The sequence below is a fragment of the Syngnathoides biaculeatus genome, chromosome 8 (assembly GCF_019802595.1).
Source record: "Syngnathoides biaculeatus isolate LvHL_M chromosome 8, ASM1980259v1, whole genome shotgun sequence".
In the NCBI taxonomy this organism is placed as follows: Eukaryota; Metazoa; Chordata; class Actinopteri; order Syngnathiformes; family Syngnathidae; genus Syngnathoides; species Syngnathoides biaculeatus.
In genome coordinates, this window is record NC_084647.1 from 18,164,768 (window position 1) to 18,179,479 (window position 14,712).

The 14,712-nt window shown below is 42.8% G+C and overlaps 2 protein-coding genes across 7 annotated transcripts in view; both read left to right on the forward strand.

Moving 5' to 3' along the window:
- Window positions 1–732: 732 nt before the first annotated feature.
- The window catches only part of tenm4 (teneurin transmembrane protein 4), a 298,762-nt gene continuing 284,782 nt past the window's right edge, over window positions 733–14,712 (forward strand). For all 6 annotated transcript variants that reach the window (XM_061826837.1, XM_061826843.1, XM_061826844.1 and 3 more), the window contains exon 1: window positions 733–835. The gene's annotated coding sequence lies outside the window, so the exon portion shown is untranslated. The remainder of the gene's footprint in view (window positions 836–14,712) is intronic.
- On the forward strand, window positions 5,667–9,231 carry LOC133504529 (protein FAM181B). The gene has a single exon (XM_061826848.1). The coding sequence runs from the start codon at window positions 6,415–6,417 to the stop codon at window positions 7,297–7,299; it is 885 nt and encodes a 294-aa protein (XP_061682832.1). The 5' UTR covers window positions 5,667–6,414; the 3' UTR covers window positions 7,300–9,231.

Sequence of the window (14,712 nt, forward strand, 5' to 3'; positions counted from 1 at the left end):
GTGAGCCTGATAATGATACCCAGTGTGCCATGATCTCTCGTCTCTGATGTGCATTTTGACGTGTATTTTGTCCTTTTTAATAGTACGCCCGGTCAGGCTTTTGTTGCGTGTGAAGCATCCTGAACCAACGGGAACAATGGCACCAAAATTTAATAAAAGTCCGCAGGCGGAGGAGGCCAATAACGCCAGTAGCGGGAGGTTATTGCCGTCTGACCCTTTCCAGCGGGACCCCCTTCCCCAGTGACCATTCACTCACTCACAGGCTGTTTGTTCCCCCTGCTAGCAATATTATTAAAACAACTCCGTGGGGGGTGAAGGAAGGTTAAAAGTGAGGCAGGTATGGAGTTCACTGTCATAAAAATCCTCTTGCATATATATATATATATATATATACACACATAGTGCCTTGTGAAAGTATTTGGCCCTCTTGAACTTTTCAACCTTTCAGGCTTGAAACATAAAGATGTAAAATTATTATTTTTTTTGGTCAAGAATCAACAAGTGGGACACAATCGTGAAGTGGAATGAAATTAATTGTATATTTTATACTTTTTTTAACAAATGAAAAAACCCAGAAAAGTGGGGCGTGCAATATTATTCGGCACCTTTACTTTCAGTGAAGCAAACTCACTCCAGAAGTTCAGTGAGGAACTCTGAATGATCCGATGTTGACTGATAAGGATAAAAAGAATCCACCTGTGTGTAATCAAGTCTCCGTAGAAGTTCACCTGCTCTGTGATAGTCTCAGGGTTCTCTTGGAAGTGCAGAGGGCATCCGGAAGACCAAGGAAGACTCCAGGCAGACCTGTGTCCACATTCTCAGTATTCCCGGTCAAGTAAGTCACTTACACAAGGGGGAAAAAAAAGCATACCTGTACTGTATCGCACACTTGCTTGTCAGTTTTCATTTTAGGACAACTTAAAGGGGAAATCCACTGGTTTGCATGAACAATGTATCCAATAGGTCATGTAAATATGTACCCTAGTTTGACAATGTGACGTTAAATCCTGTCTCATTTAATAGTGTTTTGAGAAGATTTTTTATCAACAATTACGAATTTTCAGGGGCACTGCCATTTTCGCGAGTCACATGACCTACGTGCGCAGGTGTGACTTGTTCTGTGCTGCAACAAAGGCTCGATTACAAGGGACATTTATGCCCAGCACCAATTTCTCGTATTTATTCTCATCTGATGAAGAAAAAGCAGTATTTGTTGATCAGGAAGACTGAGGAATACCTCCATGCAGTTTTGAACCTGTGGCTGGAGTTAATGTTGAATATTCGGATGGTTCCTTGGGCGGAATGACGCTAAGTCTGACTTCTCTGAGGCCTACGCATGACATAAGTGCGTAAATAAAGCCCCCCCGGGAGCTCCAGGCCGGCAGCCGCGGATGATTCTTTGGACGGGAATGACGCAGAGTCTGATGAGCGAGCTCCGGCGGCGGGCCGCAAGCCGAGCTTCCAGGCAGCGGAGGCTGTTAGCCCCGGACGCTGAAGCTAGGCTAAAGACCACTGGCGCCGCCAAGGGCGGGCCGCAGGCCAAGCTTCTCCGTCCGGGGAGGCCGTTAGCCGAGCACGGTACACGTCGCATCCGCGCATGTAGGTCATGGGACTTGCAAAAATGGCAGCCCCCCTCTGAAAATTCGTAATTGTTGATTTTAAAAAATCTTCTCAAAACACTATTAAATGAGAGAGGATTTAACATCACATTGTCAAGATCGGGTACATGTATGATCTATTGGATACCTTGTTGAGGCAAAGCACTGGATTTCCCCTTTTAAGTTAGTTTTTATATACGTGCATTAGCCTGGTTTCTTTAGCATGTAATTACCATTAACGATCGTGGTTTAGCATTTACCATGCTAGTGTAAAAGTTGATATTTGCTTCAGAATTGTGTGTGTGTTTCTTTCGGCTTGTCCCTTTCGGGGTCGCCACAGCGTGTCATCTCAGATGAACGCATATATATGTTTGGCACAATTTTTACGCCGGATGCCCTTCCTGACGCAACCCTTCTCAGGGAGTGGAGGCCCCAGTGGGATACGAACCCACAACCTCCGGTTTACCAAACCAGTGCTCTAACCACTGAGCTACGGGGCCTGATATTTGCTTCAGAATATGCTTTTAATTTTAGAACAACAATGATGAACTAGCCTATTAGCATTTAGCATCCAAAACATTTTACCACAGCAGGGTAGTTGATTACGCTTCATGCTTTCAGAGTATGAAATTGGCTCATCTGTTTATTTTATAGCAAAACACAGATGAGTTAGCCCGTTAGGATTTTGAACAGTTGTTCATTAGCTTACCACTTGAGCTTGTCATGTCCATGCCGTAGCATTTACTGCAGTGGCGTAAAATTTGATGAGCGCACACCCAAGTAGGTTGTGAAACCGAGCACCAAAAAACACCAACAAGTTAGCTTATTCGCATTACTATTCGCATCGACTTGTCGCTGCATTGTCACGAGCTCCGCTGACTTTTCAGACGGCGAGATATACTGCCCGACGCAGGGGAGGACTTATCGGGGTTCTCCGCCACCCAAAGGCAGCTCCTTAAAAAGTTTTCTCAGGACTTGGAGGGGGTCGTTTATTCCGCTGCCGCCTGACAGTGGCCATCAATCAAAGGTGTTATTTAGTATTCATCAGAGGCCAAACGTTGGAGTGCGTCGCGGTTAGTGGGGGGGGACCACACACACACACACTATAGGAAGAGATTAAAGCTTGGGTGTGTCACATTGAAGGAGGAGTGGGTGGGCTGCTGAATAAGTGCATTCTCTGGTGTTTGGATGGCAGGCAGGGGCGCTAATGTTGAACAATATCCCCACAATATGGATGTGTGCCTTTAACAACTTTGTGTGCTGTTTGTCCACGGGATTTGGGGGGCCATGTGGTGGGTGGAGGGCTACAGCGGTGGTTCTCAAACTCTGCAAGTTGTAACTTGGAAGTCGGCTAAGTAAGAAGGAATCATTTATGTTGTCGTAGTTGCCTGATTTGAACTTTTTTGGGAAGCAAGTAAAAACAACAAATTCAACATACTCTACAAAATGTTATTTTGCCACAGTTCAACTTTTGAAGCTTATCATGACTCGGTTGGGTGAGAATATACACTGAGATAAATAAAAAATCAAGCACATTGCTATTTTTTTGGAGGTGTGGGCTTGTTTTGTTAACACAAATTCAAATGACTCAAGCAATTCTGCTCTTAGGCTAACGATTTTGAGTTGTAATTGAGAAAATGTGCTTTCAAATCAATAAAAATGAATTTTGACCCCTTAGAAATAGTGGAAATATAAATTAGTTTTAACTTCCAACAGATTTTTTTTTTTTTCCTCCCCTGTGTTCACCCCTCCACTCCCCCAACCAACCTTGTGCCCTTTCAGCCTTGATGCAACAATGGTAGCTTGTTTCCGGGATGTCTGGGTCATGCTTCGTCAGTGTCGATGACCCACCGTAGCAGACCACCAAAGCCCCATCTACAGAAAAAAAAAAAAAAAATGGGGGAATGAGGGTACTTTTGGTTGGGAGGTTGGTTGTGGTTTCAATTAGTGTGAAGTGACTGTGTGTCACTTTTGTGTGTCACAGTAGGCAATAATAGATAATGCTTGCCATAGACTGTGACTCATCTGCATTTTGGGCAATTTTGTAATCTAATTTCTATTCAATGCAGAGTGTTGATTCAAAAGTCGTGTGGATAAACAAAAAATGAAAAGCACATGTCTCCCCCCCCTTAACATACGGTATGCTTATATTTCTCCTTGGCCAATGGGATAGCTAGGCTTGTAGTCCAGGAATTCTCAACAAATCTTGGCAAAACCAAGAAAATGAGATGTTGATTAGCGATGCTGATTAGGAAAAACATTAAATCTACTGATTTGTTTCTGTCAACCTGTAAAAAAAATCCTTCATAAAAATTGTTAATCATTTTTTATTGTCTTGATATAAGGAGGATTTTTCCAAGAGGAATCACTAATTTTCAGATTATCAGTAAAGATTTTTTTTTTCTTCAATTTAAGTGAACCCTGGTTAACTTTTTTTCAGTTCAACATTTGGGAATTCGCCTACTTTCATATTCTTTTTGGTAACTTATTTGGAAAAAAATGCTATTTTTCCGCTCAGGTCAAATCCATGTCTAATATAAAATCCTTTCATTGGCACCATCTGGTGCCATGTTGATACCAAGCAACTATGAACTGGGTAGAGGAGTTTCATTTCGTCAGGCCATAGCCTTGTCTAATAGGAAAAAAGTTATTTGTCACCATCTTGTGGTCTTAATAGGGAATTGCAAAGTTTTTAGGTAGATGTCCGGCGTAAAAACTGTGCCAAACAAATATGAGCGATCATCTGAGATGTTACGATGTGGCGACCCCTAACGGGACAAACCGAAAGAAACTTACTATAAATTACAGATTTTTTTTTTTTTTTTGTGACAGAGAGCAGGTCTTGGTCATAGATGGGGGTTCACTGTCTTTCTGCAGGAGTGAATCGTCAGAATAAAAATTTGGCTGGGAAAAAAAAATCTATTAAATTGAAAATCTGATTTTCCTAAAGAAAGAAAAAAAACATATTGCCCAGCCCTAGCTCAAATTAGATCGGCACTGTCACTTTCAGGGCCTCCCTTTCCCCCACTTTTCTGCAATTGGCACGAGAGAGAAGTTTTAACAGCCTCTCTCCATCCTTCCAACTGCAAAACAGCTCACCTCAAGATGCACCGTTTCCAAGAGGAGCCGGATGAATTATTCAACGAGTGACTGGCACAAAATAGTTAAAGTGCATCTTCAAAGCGAACTTAAAGAAGAAAAAGGGGGGGGGGGGAAATCAGCCGCTGGCAAGCAACATGGCTGTCGCTCTTCAATGGGTGGCAAGGCAACTTCCTGTAAAGACGCCACTGCCAGGTTTTCATACGCAAGATTCCTGTCGAAGTCAGCCTCTACTTTTTTTTCTAGAATGTTTTTTTTTTTTTTTTTTTGAACAACTCCGGCAGCTTTTCCAGTTAAATGGACTGTTCCATTATTGGAGCGGCATTTTAGCGAGGGGCTGTGAGGTGCAATTTAATGAATCTCTGGCACAATGCTCCCTTTCACTGGGCCCGCCGAAGAATGGGGGCTATTTAGACCCTGTAGGGCTTTATGTCAAAGGCAGCCCCATAATAGTTGTCAGGCCGGGGCAGAAATTCCCACTGGCCTGGGAATGCACCAGAAATCAACTTTATGTCACTGGCAGATTAAGACACAAACAGCCACTTGGGACCCAAAATGTTTGCGGCCAAGTCGCCGCATCTGTTTGGACGCCCACATTTTCCCACAACGAGAGGCCTCGCTCGTTACAGTTTTGGCCGGACCGAGAGACGCTCAAATTCTTCATGGTGCTCTTAGCGGGGGACATTGGCCTGATTATGAAGAGGACGGATTTTTTTTTTTTTTCAGACTGAGTCACGTAGTTTTGATTGGGTTCCTTTTGGGCGAGATCTTTGATAAAGAACGATTTCATGTTCTTTATCATCAAAGGAAATACGGAAGTTGACCTGATAATGTCTAGGATAGATTGTATTTATTCCCCCTCCCCAAAATCCATGGCTTGCTTGCCCTTGGAAGTGTTTTTCTCCATTCTCCCCCCCCCCCCCGAGGCTTTGTGTTCAAATTGGAAGGAAGTATATACTCATGTTTTGATTTGGGACGAAGATTGCCGTCAGCGTTCTTGTTCCTCGGCTACACAGGCGTTTCGCTGGATTACAGAGAGGATATATTTTGTTTAGGCATAGGCATGGGATTCTTGCGAGGAGGACTGGAATGAAAAGCAGTCTCAAGTTGTGGTTCATTGTCTAAATGTGAAATGAAGACGTGTGTCTGATTTTTGGATATAGTGTATTCATGTGTTGAAGAATAACAGACTGTTTTATTGGCTGGATCAAGATGATTTTCTGGTTTTTAGCCAAAAAGGCAAATATACAAGTCGTCCAGTTGATTAATCATGAGCGTGTGGAAAATTGTCTTTATTTTTCTTACTTAGAGTTCTCATTGGTTTAATATGGTTGAAGGGCAGGCTCAAGTTCTGGTTTGTAGTCTTTTTTCCAAACATAATCTTCCCTGGAAGTTTGACTAGGTGTGAGCGTACACAAACTTAAAAGACAGGGGAGTGTTCCCCAGCGATCTTATTGTCCTTCACTCAGCGTGGAATCTCAAACAAAATCCCTCTGGGGATGCAGGTGGCCCAGGGACAAGCAAAGAGTTAAGTCCTGCACTCTTTGAAGCGGGGGAAACCCCCCCCCCCTCGCCCTCTGACATCACTGGGTCCGGCCCCCTGAAAGATTCCCTCACTCCACTTGCGAGCTCCTCACTTGGGCGCCGGAACTTCGAGCAGCATCAGGACGGCGAAGAATAAGATGTGAGAATCTTGTCTGGATTGCGGCGATTGAGAATGGCCGCCATTATGAACCCCCAGTTTATGAATTTCTGCTTCCCGGGGTCGGCGATGGATGTGGGTCTCCTGGGTGAACCGGAGAAGGAGGAAGACTACAAGGAGACCACCCGGGAGCTTCTGAGCTTTATGGACTCTGCCTCCAGCAACATCAAGCTGGCCCTGGATAAGCCGGTCAAGTCTAAGAGGAAAGTCAACCACCGTAAGTATCTGCAGAAGCAGATCAAGAGATGCACCGGGATCGTCAACGTCAGTGACACAGCGGGGAAGGCGCCCGGTTCCTCCCCGTCGTCGGGTAAGACCGTCCCCAAGCGTGACGGCGTCCAGGCCAGCCTGCAGAACCGCAGCCTGGCCGCGCTTTTCAGCCCAGCCAAGGAAGTCCGCGGTGAGAGAGCCAGGAAACCGCCCCTGCGCCACCGCAACCTGCCGCCCTCCTTCTTCACCGAGCCGGCCAACTGCTCCAAAGTCAACCCTGGGGCTGGAATGTCATTACGGGACCTGGATCGAGCCAACCCTGAGACAACGGACTTCTTTGACCTGCTGGGACCCGACTACATCAGTGTGGTGGCCGAGCAGGAACTTTACCAAAATGCACCTGGGCCAGACTCTTCCATTGCCGCCACATCCTATGATAGTCAGCATTTCGTCGGGGGTCTCTTGTACCCAGAGTCGTGGACTACCTCCTCGCCGCCGGTCGCCAGGAAGCTCCCGACTCCTGGCCAGCCTCCACTCTACTGCCACCCAGAGACTGCGGCCCCCGTGGGTGTTGAGGATAATGCACTGTGCTCGTTAGCGTTCTCCAACTTTTTCGCTGACTGCTCAGTACCTCAGGTCAACTATGACTTAAGCGGAGACTTCAATAGAACTCATTACTCATCTTTATGAGAAAACACATTATTGTTTTACATGGGGTCATTGTTTTTTTTCATGCAGCTCCGTTCCTGCGCCAGCAATGTAACATAAATTTCTCAGAACGTCCTGTTCTCCATTGCTAACCTTTCCTAACTCTAATATTCAAGCATTATCATAATTGCAGTCATTATCTATACGATCAACAATTTTAGGCCATGAATATTTTATCAGAAATCAAGTGTGGGGAAAAAAAAACCCAAGTACAACAGTAGCTGAGTGTAACTTCATGTCTTCCATTTTTTTTTAAATGTTTGCGGCAGACCCGTGATGGCTCGCCGTTTCTGTGGCGGTGAGTTAATTCAAATTTTTGTCCCAACTTGTCGTAGTCTATCGCGAACCTTTGCTCAAACAGTCCAATACATTATAAAAAAAAAAAGACATCACTCTTATGCCATAAATATAAAACAACACTGTACAAAGAAAAATGTTAATTACCACGTATTCATACACTCCTCTTTGGGTGCCATTCATAAGCTCAAAATGTCTTGTGGGGACCGTCTTAAAGCGAAGACCCGCTGCTGTCATAATAAGACTAACACGAACTACACGGTTCCAAATGGTGCATAGAGGATTTACTGCAGGTGAACATTTTTTAGCTTTAGTTTTTCTGGGGACGTGTTTGCACAGGTTGTTTATCCCGTCAGTGGAGATCACTGATATAAAAGAAGCTGTGGTTTCTCATCCCCCGATCGCAACCCTATAGAGACTCTTTAGAGCCTTCTTAGGAAGATCTCTACAGATGGCCAGCGGGTCCTTTGAAATAAGACGGCATTCTGTTAAATAAAAGCTTCAACCTCATGTTGACGCTACATTCATTTGCATAATAGTTGTCATGGTAGATCACATACTTGGATCAGCCAGGACGCCGCTTGTCAAAGCCAAATCCGGTATGTTCTTGGACCAGCCAGGACACCTCTTAGGATGTGATTTAACATTTCATTTCAGAGTTGTCTGGAAACTTTGCTGACATTACCGGACGACATTTACATGATAATACAAATTAGAGTATCGGCCAAATAAATGATATGACAGTTCATTTCAATTTGGCACATTCTGTTAGCGGCTAGCAGGTACACTGCCCTGCCTGACTTTCTTTAAGTTTCTAATCTCCTGGTACCCGTCAACTCACAAAGTCATCAGTTTTGTTTTTAGCTGGTCCTGGTCCTGGTCCTGGCAAAACTCCAACCCTCCGTTAGTCCTGACCGTGCTTTTAAATGGCCACATGCTTAACACTATTTTTGGAAATATTAGTTTGTTTATCCTGGAAAGCTCAAAGTATAACTTGAACTGAAGAGTTTCCTAATTCAGATATGAACATCGCACACAGATCACAATATCATAAATGCGTTCATCATTTTCATGCAGCTGTGATGTGGAACAATTTTGTTTGAAATAGTGATGTTCAATTTGTTGTAATTAGAATTGTGTTCAAGCAAGTTCAATTTTTTTCTAATCTATCTTAGATGTTGAACAAGATGAAATAAAGCTGGTCTTTATTGCTGTAAAAAAAAAAAAACGGGACTTTATATCGCTCATAAGTGACAAACTATCATGAGCAATGTACGTCAAAAAATCCAAATTTATGCAATATTTTTTTTCTGTTTTCCATTAAAAGATACAATGTGACTGTGAAGTTCATTCAATGTCACACTGGTTATGTAATATAATAAGTGCGTTTACAGTATGTGTAAAGATATATTTCAGGGTTGATTTGGTGGATTCAGAATCCACAACTGATTGTAAATGAACAAAAATGAGTAATAAAGTAAATCAATAGCAAGGTCTTGTTTAGCATTTGGGTGTCATGAGTACATATAAGAGTCCCGAGCTTTGTTAAATAGTTTCATAACGTTTCAATGCACATAAAATGATCTTTTGACAGTTAATTTACATTTTCCCCGAGCTTCATACGTGAAAAAGAAAAAGTGGAAGTTGATGTAGCACATTGGGTTGAGACCCTAATTAATGACGCCCCCTGCTCTTGACTTTCTGGAACTGCAGCACAAAGCAAAAAGATGATGACCATGATCTCGTGTTTTTTTTTTTTTTAATTTTTAAAAAATATTTGTTATTTTCATGGCTTTCAAACATGGCAAAAAAGCATTTAAACACATTAAAATATCGTGATAGTGCTCATGCGTTGTGGTGAAATGAAAATGCCAATTATATACAAATATTACTTTACTTGCGAAGCACATTACAAAAATTAATTCAATACTTTCATTTTAGAAAATGCTATTTCTAATCACATTTAAGTGATACAAATTTATATCAAATGTTACAAAAGGGCCTAAACACATGTAAACAATGTATCATAAAATGGTATAGATCAGATTAATAGTACATATGAATTAAAAAAGTAGTTTGGATTTTGATTGATGCATCAAATATTTTCATAAATTTAGTGTGAGCCCCTGGGAAACGTTGAAAAGCTCTGGTGGAGTATAAAATAAATTAATAGTTCAAAATATTTTTTAGAATATTTCTCATTTGATAATCATAATAATAGTAATAAACACACTACCAGAAGGCCTTGATGAACTGGATAAAAAAAAATTACCCAAAACATTTGACCCAGAAATACAAATCCTAGTACTACTGTAATGATGATGATGATAATAGTAATTAATTTAGCTAATGCATATACAACAAATATTTTTATGACTATTCTATGGGTCCATGGAGAAGCTCAAGTTAAAGTATTTCAAAATTAAAAAGACTAATAATTATAGTTGATACATCATCCATTTTCATGAACATACTATAGGCCCTTGGGGAAGTTTTATAAACAAATTGCCCACTGGCCACTTTTTTTTCAACTTGAATTATTTAATAGTACTTTTTAGTCAATTATCTGTCACTTATTTACAAATACAAAAAAAAAAAAAAACAAACCCACAAATATGAAAAACCTAAAAAATTAAAGAAGCACCACGTTTTATTGTATTTTGGCTGCTAGATGGCAGTAAAACTCCGTGTGAGTTGACACACTGCAGGAAGAAAGCCTTGTGTAGGCCTAATGCACAATGACGAGATACATTATCTATCTATCTATCTATCTATCTATCTATCTATCTATCTATCTATCTATCTATCTATCTATCTATCTATCTATCTATCTATCTATCTATCTATCTATCTATCTATCTATCTATCTATCTATCTATCTATCTATCTATCTATCTATCTATCTATCTATCTATCTATCTATCTATCTATCTATCTATCTATCTATCAGGGGGTTCAAGTGGTTAGAACTTTGACTTCACAGTTCTGAGGACCGGGGTTCAAATCCCGGCCCCACCTGTGTGGAGCTTACGTGTTCTCCGCGTGTCTGTGTGGGTTTTCTCCGGGAACTCCGGTTTCCTCCCACCTCCCAAAAACATGCAACATTGATTGGGGACCCTAAATCGTCCCTCGGTGAGATTGTGAGTGCGACTGTTGTCTGTCGCTACTTGCCCTGCGATTGGCTGGCGACCAGTTCAGGGTGTACCCTGCCTCCCGCTTGTTGATAGTTAGGATCAGCTCCAGCACTCCTGCACCCCTAGTGAGAATAAACAGCTCACAAGATGGATGAATATATATATATATATATATATATATATATATATAATTTCTATATTGATTTCTTTCTTCATCTCCTGCCAGCTACATCTGTGAAGCCATTTTTAGCTGTAAAGTGTTGTATCCACATAGGAGGCGTATGGATTTTGTGACATAGTCTGACATTGGGATTAGTCGCCTCTCTGTGCTGCTTTGGTTTACGGTGTTTGTCAGCGCGATTAACAATACAACGTCTAAGTAAACTGAGGCCGGAATGTGAATCAAGTCTAGCGTGTTTGTACAGAGAATGCTGTGACATAAGGAAGCGAATATGACAGTCATCACAGATGTTTGAACCGAAAACAAATGTTGCAACTGCGTGTTATCACAGGTGTCAAATGAGAACATTTTGTAACCATCCCTCATTCAAAATGTTCAACAAAACCGCATCAGACAAGAAAATGTTTTGTCACCGTTCACTTGCTGACCTAAACCAAGAGCACGTAAATAGTTTCTCTGATGTATCAAAGTTTTCGTGCAACATTCTGAGACATTCAACAGAGGGCCTCTGTTTTTCTTTTTCGCCCTTTCAGGACCTTCAGTTGTCGTCCTTCCGTCTTAGCAGAAATCAGCAGCTAGTGCGGGCCATCATTAACATTCCTTTAGTTGCCCGCCGTTTTTATTCTACCAAGTTGCTATCACAGCGCGGAGAAAGTGGCTCACAGCGTCACTCCGTTCCTTTCTTCTGCATTTCATGTCTGGTTGCCTTTCATTTGCGCATGTTTCGGTCCTCGGGGGCGTCGCGGGGACTCTTGGACCTTTCTCGGCGCGATAATGACGACGACGAGGCCGACTGCGGTCACGTGCGGATCACAGGCCCCTTGAAAACCCCGCGTTTTAAAAAGAGCTTAAGAAGATGTGCAAATGTTAATTTTGGTTAATTGCTAAATGCAATTAGGCAGCAGTGTGGTCAAGTTCTGTTTTAGGATCTGCTTGACATTAGTTTGAGCTCTGAGCACAGACTGAGTGAAGGCCTCCATCGCGTCCCACTTTCTGTTCAGTCAAGTCTGGGTCACGCATGGCTAAAGTTGGGTTACAATGTGTGTTTCTAAAACTTTCTCTCCACGTAGTTGGGCGCGCTCCATCAGAGCAAAGGGAAAATTTAAAATAAAAATAAAGCAATGGGCCCCCCAGAGCAAAATAGAAGGTTTTTGGCAGGGTATTAATTCATCCCTGGAACATTTTAGTTGCTCTAAATCTTTCCTTTGAAACTGTCGCTGACCTGCTCGCATATCAGGATGACATTAGCATTTTCTCTTAACCCTCTAAATCAGTTCCTGGGAAGGGAAAAAAAAAAAAAAAGAAAGATGCATCTGAAGTTGGCAGCAGATGAATTTGTTTTTCCATTTAACTGCTAATATTTCCACCACAGGAATGAGCAGCTTGATCTGCTGGAGGCCTTGCAGTCACAAATGTGTTTTTCATTTAGCGCTTGCTGTTTGCCGCCGTCGCTGTGCCCCCCCCCCAAAAAAAAAAAATGTGACAATACTGTTCATGGAACAAATTAGAGGTGTAGAAATGACATCCAGTCCAGCTCCTCTTCCAAAATACCTTCCTTTCATATTTTGATTTGGTTCATTATAGTTTCATATAGCGATGAAAGATCATCAGGTGTGCTGAGGATGATGATCCTGTTCCACTTGATTGGTCAGGAAATGACATATTGACTACAAAATGAGATTTCGTGAGGGTGGGACGGTGGGTCGGCTGGTAAAGCATTGGCCTCACTGTTCTGGGACCCGGGTTCGATCCCGGCACCGCCTGTGTGGAGTTTACTTGTTCTCCCCGTGCCTATGTGGGTTTTCTTCAGGCATTTCCTCCCCCATCCCCAAAACATGCAACATTAATTGGACACTCTAAATTGCCCCTCTAAATAAATAAGTCTGATTGTGAGTGGGGCTGTTTCTCTCCATGTGCCCTGCGATTGGCTGGCGACCAGTTCAGGATGTACCCAGCCTCCTGCCCTTGACAGCTGGGATAGGCTCCAGCACTCCCCGCAACCCTCGTGAGGATAAGCGGTGAAGAAAATGGATGGATGATATTCAGTGAACTCTCTATTTAATGCAGCAGATACACTATACACGGTTTGGGATAATTGCTCCAAATGCATATAAGACTGAGTACTAAAATGTGGCGATATCGCATTGATTTTCATTTGGGGCGGGGTTATAATAGCACCACATGATCCCTGCCCCACTAATCTTCAGCGCATTTATGATCAGCAGTTCTTCAGCTCAATTGGGACATGCAGTGAAACTAGCTAGCTCCTCTTCAGACAGCTCGATCGGCACTTTAGAGTACCTCGTTGTCAGCCACGAGTGTGCGCATGTCATGCGAAGAATGGGGGGTGGGGGGCTTCTGACTTGGAAGCCAATGGGTGGACTTGGGGTTCAGGTTAGCATGGCATCTTTTGAGCGCCTTATCGTTGTGTGAGTGCGTGACAGTCACTGAAAGAAAGGCTGAAGACTAACGAGGCAAAATCAATCTTAATTTTGCCAGATTGTCAGACCTCATTTTATATCCATATATTTGTTTTGTTCACAACCCTCCTCTCGATGGTGCATCAGATTTTGTGGATCATATTTCCGTCACTTATTCTGTCACCCGCTGGGTGCGAGAAACACTGCTGTCACCTCTGTAGCCCGCAGGTTGGCATTGCGACGCGCCCGCAAAAGTTTCACCTTTTTAAAATAGACGGAACCTCGCCAAACCCACGGTTGAACCGGGCTGCCGTCTCCGGTGCGATGCGGTCCCGACCCCCAAACGTCCCCACGTGTGTAAAAAGTTCATTCCTCTCAGGAAGCCCATCATATAAATCACAAATATTGCAGTAAAATAATTTATCAAACAACAGAGGGTCCTAAATGCTAAATTCTACCCTTGATTTAAAATAAATAAATAAAAAGTTGTGCTCCACATAGTGGAGACATTTTTGCAAATGGCCTTCTCTCGCTTTTCCGCCTTCTGGAATGAATGGAAAAAAATGTGATTTTCCCAGACTAGCAATCGATGAAATCCCTATTCCCTTGATGTGAAGCAGAATACTTTGTAGTGTACAACCTGAGCATCCCAAGAGGAGCGTAATAAGCGTCACGCTAAAAGGAGACTGAAGAAGAAGAAGAAGAAGGGAGGAAAAAAAAAAAGCCCGTGTGACTTCCCTCCGATTCACTCCCTCATAATTGCAGGAATGTTTCCTCTGGGAGGCAAGGACACCAGCCGGCTGCACTGATATCCACCTTATCACCAGGAAGAATCTAGGGGACGTCTATTTCGGTCGCCTCTGTCCCACAGCGAGGTTCGGCCTCGCTCGCTCGGTCCTCACGTAGACGTTTGATAGAATGTGTGTTGCCACGGCGATGCCGTCTGTTGTTTGATGTCGCCGAGCGCAAACGCTCACTCCGGTGTTCGTTTTCATACATTTTGACTTGAAAACGTCTGCGTGAAGGTGGTTTTATTTTTCTTGTCTAAGTTAGAGTGGAAATGGTGCTTTGGATTCGGGGCTTCAGCATGCTTAAAGGGCCACTGACATGAAATGCATGATTTTTAGTATGTTATTAATGAAAGAAACGGACCCAGCCATTTTTCCACCACAAAACATGATTTTGACATATATGGCTTTTTGTAACTCCCGCCATGAAAATCCTCTCGAGGGATTTGCTTTCAAGAAGAAGTAGGAAGTGAGGTACAGGGCAGTAGCGCGCCCAAGCGGTCTCGTATGTGTGTACTAGTTTTACCTGCTGGAATGTAGTTCGTTGTTCCTTCGTGTTTGCCAAAATGCCGGCT